General features: G+C 47.8%; 1 protein-coding gene across 1 annotated transcript; it reads left to right on the forward strand.

The window, feature by feature from the left end:
- The first annotated feature begins 297 nt into the window (after positions 1-297).
- LOC112203242 (protein NYNRIN-like) lies at positions 298-3,378 on the forward strand. The gene has a single exon (XM_024344236.1). The coding sequence runs from the start codon at positions 298-300 to the stop codon at positions 3,376-3,378; it is 3,081 nt and encodes a 1,026-aa protein (XP_024200004.1).
- Positions 3,379-11,771: the final 8,393 nt, after the last annotated feature.

The following is an 11,771-nucleotide window of genomic DNA, read 5'->3' on the forward strand; positions in this document are numbered from 1 at the left end:
TCGGTTCGAGGCGATCAACTGCTCTCCAAGAAATTGTATGCCATGGAAATCAAACGCTCTCCGCCGCCAAAGAAGGGTGAGGAGGATCCATCAGCATAGCAATTAACGGAGGACCTGCCAGAAGATGAGGAGCTTGAACCCGAACCAGCGACCACTGAGCCACTTCGGGAAGAAGCCCTCGACGCTTCTGGCGAGAGGAAGGTACTGGTAGGCACCCTCCAAACTGAAGAGGAACGAGCTCGTTTATTGCAATTCCTGAGCGAAAATCAGGATGTGTTCGCATGGTCACACAAGGATATGCCTGGGATCGACCCGGGTGTCGCATGTCACAAGTTAAATATAGACCCAAGATTCAAGCCTTACAGGCAGCGTCAACGACGTTTCGCCCCTGAGAGGAATAAGATTATCAGTGACGAGATTGACCGCCTCCTTGAGGTAGGCTTTATACGTGAAGTGTGGTGCCCAACTTGGGTCTCAAACGTGGTGGTAGTAAGAAAGAAGAATGGAAAATGGCGAGTGTGTGTAGATTATTCGAATCTAAATAAGGCATGCCCTAAAGATTGTTATCCGCTCCCCAAGATTGACCAACTCGTGAACGCGACTACCGGGTGTGAGCGTCTATCTTTCTTGGATGCATATTCCGGTTATAACCAGATACCTATGGCCCCTGAAGATCAAGAGAAAACAGCGTTCATTTCAGAACGAGGCCTGTATTGCTATACAGTCATGCCGTTCGGCCTCACCAACGCCGGTGGGGCCTATCAGAGGCTCGTCAATCGAATGTTCAAAGATTTACTTGGGAAAACTATGGAAGTTTACATCGATGATATGGTGGTTAAAAGCAAGCATCGGAAGAATCACATAGAGCATTTACGGGAAGCATTCGAGATACTAAGGCAGTATGGCATGAGGCTCAACCCGACCAAATGCGCGTTTGGGGTATCATCAGGACAGTTTTTGGGACATCTTGTGAGTAAAAGGGGGATTGAGCCGAACCCAGAGAAGGTCGAAGCCATCGTGCAAATGCGCGACCCAGAGACGAAAGAGGATATACAAGTGTTAACCGGTCGTATCGCCGCATTGAGTCGCTTTATTTCTCGGCTAACTGACCGATGTAAACCCTTCTTCCGTGCATTAAAAAATAAGCAAGCCAACTTTTGGGGACCAGAGCAGTCAGAAGTGTTGGCTAAATTGAAAAAATACCTATCTGGCAGACAGTTTCTCTCTGTGCCCCGCGATGGCGAGCCCCTTTGCGTTTACTTGGCAAAATCAGATGTGGCAACCAGCACCGCTTTGTTCAGGGAAGAGGGATATCGACAAGAACCCATAGCCTATACGAGCCGCAGCCTCCTGGATGCCGAAACAAGGTACTCCTCGTCCGAAAAAGTAATCCTCGCCCTGGTTACGGCAAAAAGGAAGTTGCGACAATACTTCGAGGGGCATAGCATCACAGTATACACCAATTTGCCGATTCATGCCATCCTGTCAAAACCAGACACATCCGGAAGAATGGCCAAATGGGCAATCGAGCTAAGTGAATTCGGCATTACATATAAGCCAAGGTCGGCGCTCAAGGGTCAGGCGTTAGCAGATTTCTTGGTTGAGGGTCACTTCCCAGCATCGATCCCAGAGATCTCGTGGAAGGACCCATTTTGGGAGATGCACGTCGACGGTGCATCCAATTTCTCAGGAGCAGGGGCAGGCATTTTACTTCAAAGTTCCGAGGATGTCCAGATCGAGTGCGCGGTTCATCTCAATTTTCCGGCATCAAACAACGTGGCTGAATATGAAGCTTTGGTAATGGGCTTAACCCTGGCAAAGAAGCTGCGAATCCGACGCTTGCAGGTATATTCCGACTCACAACTAGTTGTCAACTTGTCTAATGACGACTACGCCGCCAAGGACAGACGTACGTCCAGTTACCAAGACTTGGTTCGAGATTTGATGCGCGGATTCGAGCAACTTTCATTGGTCAAAGTACCTCGTGAGAAGAATTCCCGTGCGGATGAGTTGGCTAAGGCCGCTTCAGGTTGCACGGAGGTCATCAACATCGTTAAGATCGAGGTGCTCGAAGGACCAAGCATTGAAGGGAACAAGCCGCGACGACAAGTCATGGCGGTCGACTCAGTTCCGAACGACTGGAGAGGTCAAATTGTGAATTACCTTGAATTTGGCATACAACCAGACGATCCAATTGAGGCAAGAAAACTCAGGATGAAGGCTGTGCGGTACCTAGTTATCGAGGACGAACTTTTTAAACGCTCATTTTCCGGACCCCACCTTCGATGCCTGGGACCTTCTCAGGCAAGACTCGTCCTTGAAGAAATTCAAGAAGGGTCATGCGGGGCACACCTCGGCGGCAGGACCCTTTCTCATAAGATACTCTCTCAAGGATACTATTGGCCATATCTCTTGCGGGAGGCCGAACAATATGCTAAGAAATGCAAGCAATGCCAACGGCACGCTCCAGTAAGCCATTCGCCTGCAGAAGAGCTTCATGCATTATCCGGCCCATGGCCTTTCGCCAGATGGGGCATGGATATAGTCGGCCCCTTACCAACGGCACCAGGAGGACTCAAGTACGCGCTACTTGCTACTGACTATCACACGAAATGGTTCGAAGCAGATTCATATGCCACGATAACGGGAGAGACCGTGGCAACATTCACATGGAGGAACATTATATGTCGATTCGGTATCCTGCGGTATATTATATGCGACAACGGAACACAATTCAATAACCAGAAGTGTAGAGCTTTCTGTAACCGACATGGGATCACGTTGCGTTTTTCCTCACGGAGTTACCCACAGGGTAACGGTCAAGCCGAAATAACAGATCGTACTATTTTCGACGGAGTCAAGCGGCGATTGGAGCGTAAACGAGGCAAATGGAGTGAGGAGTTGCAACATGTTCTTTGGGCCTATCGCACCACACGTCGGAAGCCAACCGATGAAACTCCGTATGCCTTGACTTATGGTATGGAGGCTGTCATCCCTACTAAAATCATTCTCCCTACAGTCAGAACTCTTACCGTTGAAAAGGGAGATAACGAGGAGCAAATAGCAAGGCACCTGGATCTCCTCGATGAAAGGCGAGATGCCGCCGCCATTCACCTTGCCAATTATCAGAATCAAGTGGCAAGATATTTCAACAAAGGTGTCCGGCCGCGCGCGTTCCGGGTGGGAGAATTTGTTCTGAAAAGGGTGGTCGAGGATATCAAAGACCACGGCGCGGGCAAATTCAAACCTGTTTGGGAAGGGCCTTACCAGATAACTGAAGTCTACAGCAAGGGGGCATACCGACTCAGGAATATAGACACTGGACGTGCACTACCCCGCCCGTGGAATGCTATCTATTTGAAAAAATATTACAGTTAAGAGGTGCCACGGATGGGGTGGTGACACGGGTAACGTCGTTTCCTTCCTTTATTTTTTTGTATTCCACACGTTGTTCTCGATTTTTTTGTCCTGCTGTATTCGAACTACTTTTTATGGCCGTTGGCCGGGATAATGCGATGTTGTTTGTTTCCACTTGTGTGCTCCCTGTGCCTCACTCCTCGCCGCGGGCGGGGGTGGGATGATGGACCACACCCTCGCCGTGGGCGGGGGTGGGATGGCGTGCCTCACTCCTCGCCGCGGGCGGGGGTGGGATGATGGACCACACCCTCGCCGTGGGCGAGGGTGGGATGGCGTTCCTCACTCCTCGCCTCGGGCGGGGGTGGGATGATGGACCACACCCTCGCCGTGGGCGGGGGTGGGATGGCGTGCCTCACTCCTCGCCGCGGGCGGGGGTGGGATGATAGACCACACCCTCGCCGTGGGCGGGGGTGGGATGGCGTGCCTCACCCCTCGCCGTGGGCGGGGGTGGGATGATGGACCACACCCTCGCTACACGCGGGGGTGGGATGGCGTGACGAATTTTGCCTATGCAGGATATGGCGGTTACGCAATCGGTTCTATATATAGCGAGCGAGGGTCATCCTCGGATGTTGCTCAGACGCAATGCAAGACAGATAGATCCTCCATTCCGGTTTGGTTTCGATTCTTTTATTGTTTTGCTCGGCTCCCTGTCTCAAATACTTTACGTTTGTTTTGTTTTTCTTTCTGAGCGTCTGCGCGCACAGCTAAGAAAAACAAGGGGGGATAATCGGAGAATGGAATACGGAGTATGTATCAAAGCCATGATTGTCGTTGCGAGGGCCGATGCCATTACGTAGCCTAACGTTAAGATTGATGCTGAGAAGATTTCGGGGCGACCTCGTCGAAATAGACCCCGATTTCGAGGCCACCTCGCCGAAATAGACCCCGATTTCGAGGCCACCTCGCCGAAATAGGCCCCGATTTCCAGGTGACCTCGCCGAAATAGGCGACCTCGTCGAAATAGACCCCGATTTCGAGGCGACCTCATCGAAATAGGCCACCTCGTCGAAATAGACCCCGATTTCGAGGCGACCTCGCCGAAATAGGCCCCGATTTCGAGGCGACCTCGCCGAAATAGGCGACCTCGTTGAAATAGACCCCGATTTTGAGGCCACCTCGCCGAAATAGGCGACCTCGTCGAAATAGACCCCGATTTCGAGGCCACCTGGCCGAAATAGGCCCCGATTTTGAGGTGACCTCGTCGAAATAGACCCCGATTTCGAGGCCACCTCGCCGAAATAGGCCCCGATTTTGAGGCGACCTCGTCGAAATAGACCCCGATTTCGAGGCCACCTCGCCAAAGTAGACCCCGATTTCGAGACGACCTCGCCGAAATAGGCCTCGATTTAGAGGCGACCTCGTCGAAATAGGCCCTGATTTCGAGGAGACCTCGTCGAAATAGAACCCGATTTCGAGGATACCTCGTTGAAGTAGACTCCGATTTCGAGGCTCCCTCACCGAAATAGACGCCTATTTCGAGGCTTCTGCGTCGAATTAAATGCCGATGTCGACACACCTTAGTAAAAATAAGCGCCGACGTCAAAATACCTTCGTCGAAGTAAATGCCCATATCGAGGCACCCTCGTCGAAGTAAACACCGGCATAGGGATTGGCATTAAAGGCATTTGTCACCAATACCAAGGATAGAACCAAGGAGGAAGACGTCATCGCGTGTATGCCAACGTCGACAGGGCGTCACGAGAAGGAGGCCCTACGTCGAACGATTTTGAGTGAATAAGAAGGTCAGGCTATAGCGTTGTTATAAATAAAATGTTTTTATTTAATCATCAACAAGGAACACTCAAGGCTGGAAATTGAAAAAGACATCGAAAGAAGCTAAAAACGGTCACTTCCTGCGTGACCTTTATTACATGAACATAATGCTGAAGCAAATGAAAATTCGAGGGAAAACTTCAATTTCGGGAGGTGCCGTCAGAGCCCACATAATATGGTAAAAGGGACTCATCTATCCCGGGAAAGTTCAGTATCATGCGTTGACGGTATTCGATAACGGCATCGCGATATCCATCTTCACGACTTTGAACGCGGACCTCGTCCAGAAACCTTTCTCGTCGATAACATTCGCGGAGTTCTATTTTCAAGCACTCTGCATGGTCCCTCGAGCGTTGAAGCTCCAACGACAGGTTATGGACCTCAGCCTTCAGATTGCGGACCTCCGACAGGGCATGCTCGAGCGAATCCTGTAGCACGAAAGATTCCTCTCTCAGAGTACGGAGACGATGAGATTCCGGACTTGTTCCCCTGTCAGTACTCATGCTCCGACGACGAGGTCGACTGGGACCTGCACGAGCCTTCGGGGCGCGAGGAGCACTTGCTTGACCATCATCGGGGTCGTTTAACACATCCTCAAGGAATTGGTGAGTGTCGAAATCAGATGAGAATCCCCCTGAGTGTTTGTAGGACCTGGACAAAAGAAGAAGGTCTTAATAGACTACCCGTACCCATAATAAAAGACATGAAAGAGAAGTAAAGTAGGGAAAGAGAGGAACATGTCAGAGGAACTGTCTGACGAAATCATAATAGGAGCCTGCCGGTCGGGAGTACGTTCATCAGAACCAAGGATCTGTTTGCCACGTCCTATGGGAGAGTTGAAAACAATACGGATTTGTTTCTTTTGTGGAGCCATGGAGACGAGAGGAGGATTCTGAGAGAAAGGTGCGAGGAAGATGATGTTAAGACAAATACATGGCTATTTATAAGCAGAATATGGAGGTTTGAAGATTCATAATTTAAACGAGGATCCGCAAAAATGATAGCCGTGTTAAAAGAAGGATATTTGCTATTAGAAAGACAATATTTACATTTAAAGTGGGGAGAGGCGGATATCACGCGGGTAGATATCTCTCAGATATCGATACTGAATCAAGGATATCATCATTTAAGATAGGGATTCTGCATTAACCATTACATCATGGGGGATAGCATAAGCAATCGATGGGTGCAAGATTCAATAAAGGGAATTAGGACGGTTTTATTGAAAGATTGCGACAATTTATTGGATGGAATCAGCTCAACAAGAAGGTAAAAACATACGTAAGACCACATTTGGAAACTCATATGTAGAAAAAAAAATATAATAATAAATGACGCTGCTATCTCCAACGGCTATTTGGAGCAAGGAAGAGAGGACACTTCGTCTTCGCCGCCGGGCCCCTCGGAAGCGCTTGACGCCGACGAAGGAGCATCCCCTGGTAGCATACCACGAATGGGAGAGTAGTCCCTGGGGGCAAACCCATAGAAGCGATCGAATTCGTTGGGCCCTACGTAGCATCTATCATCTTCTTTAGTCAAGGCCTGGTTCCATCCGAGTCGGAAATGTTTGGCGGACACACGCTTCATCTTGGCGACCCCCTTTTCGAACTCCTCGTCTTTACTTCGAGTTACCAAAGCCAAATCATTTTTTAACATCGCTACCTCGCGATTTCGGTCCTCGAGGATGAGGCTCAGCTGTGTCATTGATTCCATTTGGTCATTGAGTTCCTTCTCCTTGGATTTTAGCCCTTGGTCGGCTTTCTCGAGGCGTTGTTGCTGCCTGGAATGAAGAGCGTCGAGACTGCGTAAAAAACGATGAGACGCCATAAGGGCCTGCACAAGTAGAGGGGAAGATGGATCAGTACATGCATATGTGAATAAAAATAGGAAATAAAGGGAAACGGTACTTACATCGAGCTGGGAGGAACATAGGTCGTCATAGAGCTCCATAGCACTCTTGGGAGGCCTACCCGATCTTGGATTCGATGTCGCCAAGGCACCGGCAATGGCTGACGCCGCCAAACCGTTGGAGTCTAAGGACTCTACGGCCGTGACGAAAGAATTATCACGCTTCTTAAATCGCAATTCCAGAGCAGTGGGAGGAGGCGGTTGCATGGAAGAGGTCGAACCCGACGGAGGTGAGGGGGCCCTCTGGGCACCAAGCTCGGTGCTTGTCGGGGGCGCAAAGGTCCTCGAGGGAGCAACGTCGGCGGTACTATCCCTTAGGGATGTCGAGGAGGGTGAACCTCCATATGGAAAAGAATGTGGAACTAATTGAGTAGGCGGAACACGAGATGGGTCGTCATTAGCAGAGGGTTCCGCAACCTTTTTCTTCTTCCGAGGAGGAGGAATCATTTGAGGGAGCTCCCTCACGACGAGGAGCGACCTTCCCTGATCAATATCATCGCCCTCAGGGTCGTCCTCGAATCCCTCTGAATTCACGGTATCCTCGTCTTCCTCCGCTATCGAAATCTCCGAGCAAGGAACAATTGATTTGAAGGTATCCTTAACCTCAAGGTATTCGGCAAACAAAGGCTCACTAAGGTCGGACCGGTAAAAGTGGCTTTCCATCTTCGTAATGGAGAAAGCAAGGGCTGGTCCTGACGTTGCACCACCTACGTGGTTTTGATAACGACCGAACAAGGTCGAGGGGCGGCTGGATGTGATACCAAGGAGATTTCCGAGAGTCACGAACTGAGAGGGATACCATCCGCGTCCAACGAGGTGACGCTCCAACCACTCTATACGGCTCGGTGGAATTTTGGTCTTCGCTTGGGAAGGTTTGTAAGCTGCATGGCGAATGGTCAAAGTTAGTGCACGGATATACGATGTGGTGAAAAGGAAATAAGACCTATACACTTACCGAGATCATCCGCGAAAACCTTCGGGGGGAGGAGGTCCAATTCGAGAGAGCGCCAACCGCCGGTAATCATCAGAGCCCTAGATTTCCACCCATGACAATTATTGGAAACTACCATGAAAGTCTTCATCCTCGGGAAGGGGGTGAAGTTAAAATATCGAAATTTAACGACCCTGGAGCAGTTATAGAGATAAAGGAAGTCGGATAATCCCACTGAAACTTCCCATTTCCAACCCATAATCAGGAAGGCCGACAACAGAAGATAGGAATTTGGGGTAAGCTGAAACGGGTGTAATCCAAGCACGGCCCACATAAGTTGGAAAACAGGGTGAATAGGAAATCGAATGTACCGCAGCTGCTCGGGGGCCAATATCAGGGCATCATCGGGGATGTTTCTGCCGGTGTAGATGTCCGCATCCTCAGGGACCGCCGAAATCTTAACTCCAGGCGGCACGGAAAACACCTCGGCATACGTCTCCAGGACATGGTTTTCTGGTTGCCAGGGCACGAGTTCAGTGGTTGACTCTACGTTAGTCCTTTGGCTCTTCGATAAGTCGGTAGTTTTGCTTCGAGCCATGAGAGCGCCGAGGGATGAACCTGCGAAAGCATAAGTGAACAAGTAAAAACCCCAAGTAAGCGACGAAATTCTTCAAACGGCGGACTTAGAAGATTGAATCCCCCGAACTAGAGAGGTCGTGGTCAACGGCACTAGAGAAAGAAAGGAAGGTCAACGAAAAAAACAAAAGGGAAAATATATTAGTAATATATGTCTATATCTGCATGTAGATATATATATTGATAAATATTATATATATATATATATATATGTTTATACATATTATATATATATATAGCTGTTGGCGGTTGGTGGTTTATATATATATATGAATCATAAGATAAGAGAGTGAAGTGAAAGAAAGGAAATAAAAAAAGAAGAAGAAGGAAACAGAAGACAAAACGAAGAGGAAGAAGAGAGAGTACCTGGACGGGTTCGAGCTAGGGGGCACGGATTTACGAGGCAAGCTGCAGGGAAAACGCCGGTGCAACTCAAGGCTGCCGGCAAGGGCCTGGGACGACGGGGGACTGCTGATGGGTCGAACGGTGCTGGGGCCGTGGCCGGGTTGCGCTGGAGTCGGGCGAACCGGAACTGGATCCGAGCGGCGTAGCGCTAGAGGCTGGAGCGGCTGCGCGGGGACGAGGCGAGGCGGCGCGCTATCGATCTGAGTGCAGGCGAGCCGAGGGGTGCGACGGCACCGATGCAAAACAAACCCAATTGTTTTGGTTCAAAGCCAAATTTGAGGCTCCATTTATAGGACTTTGATGATGAAAATTGTGATGTGAGGAGAACCCAGAAGAATACGGACCAAATTGAGAAGAATCCGGGGTGAAATCGGACTGCAGGGGAATCCGGATAGCAAGGGAATCCGGATAGCAAGAAAAAACTGGGCATTTCGATCCGGGTCGGACCAATTGGATCCGGGTCATACTCGATCCGCCATAAAAAAAAAAATTTAAAAAAAAAAAAAAAAATTTGTTCGGGCTCGAGGGAGTAAGACCAGATTTGGCCTTACAAGCAGAAGTTGGGCCCTGAAATGATGCAGTAAGGGTTTGGTGTGGATTTAGAGGATCTCATCTTGGCTTCCTTTTCAAATGGGTGCCCAAAGAAAAAGTTCAGGTGGCCTATCTTCGAAGGTCAAACTTAGGAAATTTTCCTTCGAACGGGTGTCCAAAGAGAAAATTTGGGGGCATTGTGGGGGTGGTCAACAAATTCGACCCTACAATCAAGGCGATTAAAGAGAAATAAAAGCTGCAGTAAATGCAACAATTAATGTTAACCGTAAATATGACGATAAATGCGACATTCAGTACGGCAATCATGGCCGCCAATAAGTGACGGTTATTGCAGAAATGAATATGGCCTTGATGACAGAGTGCCGCTCAAGTCGCTGCGACTTGCTGTGCAAGTTTACTTGCAGCCCACGCCGAAGTACACCTATAAATAGGCTGCTCGACATCGAGGTAATCCATCTCATTCCGACAATCTCTACTCCACAATTAAGAAACGTACTGACTTAGGCATCGGAGAGTTTTCTGCAGGTACCCCCCCTTCTCCTCGAGCTGACGGTCAAACTCCAGGTCAACGTTCGAGGGAAGCTTCTCGATTGTTCCCAGGTCAGCTCCCGCTCCAGTCCGCATTAATTGTTGGGTCAAACTCCTCTACGGAATTTTTCACCTCCAACAGGAGTCAATTAGGGTTAGAAACATTGATTGAGTAGGAATTTTTTCCTTCATATATTTTGAAAATATGAGGTCAATCATGTAGAGCTTTTTGTTGAGATTTTTGTGCATCTCATAGTTGTGAGAAAGAGCTTTCATTGCAAATCGAATCATTCTTGGGTTGCATTGTTCCTTGTTAAGTGATTCATTGTTCATACACTTGCATAATTCTCTCGAGGTCAGTGGAGAAGTCCATGGTGCAAGAAGATTAAAGGTCGTGGTCAGTACCTTCCATTCAAGTGAAAAGGTTCTCAAGTCAATAAGATAGAAGAGGTTTCAGTCAAACGCATTATCTAGAAAGACTAGTGATTGTAGCCATGGTTAGAGCTACTTTTGTTTGTAAAAAAACTTTTTCTTCACCACTAGTGGATTGTCTTTTCATTTGGGATTTCAAGAGTTAAAGCCCCGCAATATTTTTAACCTCAAATTGAGGTTTTCACTGGGTAAATAAATTTGTGTTTTCTGTGTGAATTTAGTTTATCTGCCCAGTAGGGATTGCAACATAACTATCAATTCTCGATATCCAGAAACACGTTCATCCCAACATTTTTACTCTTTTTAAAAGAAGAACCAGATATCATTCTAAGATCGTTGCTTGACAAAAAGAAAAAAGAAAAAAAAGTCCGTATTCTTACTCTTTTTAATTTCCAAATATGTTAATTTGATCTGCAGACTCGGAGCATTATTAAATTTGGAGACGGTCTAAATATTTCAACATATATGGGAGTGTTCTAGAATATAACTGATGTAAGTTACAGCTTGGAACAGTTTTACTCCTAAAACCTGTTGGGATTTGAGGATTTGGATTTGGACTCCTCAAATCCATATCTACATGTTTGGTAAAAAAATTTCATGTATATTTGAATTTCAAATCATCTTGTTCAAATCCATACCCCAATTTTCTTAAGAATTTGAAATATCTACTGAAGAGTAGTTATTTGAAATCACTGTTGTCTCCATTTTATAAGGAGAAAAATAAAACACGTCATCTCTCTCTTCTTTGTCTCTGTATCTCTCTCTCTTCTAGCTCTCTGTTCATTGTGACTCTCTCTCTTCTCCATCTCACCACGACTCTCTCTCTCTCTTCTTCGTCACCACGACTCTCTGTTCATTGTGACTCTCTCTCTATTTATCACGACTCTCTCTCTTCTCTGTCTCACCACGACACCGGCGCGACGATGGACTCAATGAAGGAGAAGAAGTAGTGGAGGATGTAGAGGAGGTCGTGGAAGGCAGTTCATACACAACGGATAACTGGAAAGAGTTGTGGGCAACTGAGGGGTAGATCCAACGGATCGGAATGAGAGAAGCGAGTCGAAATCCATGACACCAATTATAATCGGGTAACTTTTTTCCTATGAAATCCTTATGGGGAAAATTGTAATCAAAACAACAATATTTGAAATCAGTAAATTCTGAATTCTCGAAATTTTAAATCTAA

Source organism: Rosa chinensis, chromosome 5 (assembly GCF_002994745.2).
Source record: "Rosa chinensis cultivar Old Blush chromosome 5, RchiOBHm-V2, whole genome shotgun sequence".
NCBI classification, from domain to species: Eukaryota; Viridiplantae; Streptophyta; class Magnoliopsida; order Rosales; family Rosaceae; genus Rosa; species Rosa chinensis.

Excerpts from the sequence above, each read along its gene's own strand:
- LOC112203242 (XM_024344236.1), top strand. The coding sequence starts at position 298 with ATGCCTGGGATCGACCCGGGTGTCGCATGTCACAAGTTAAATATAGAC.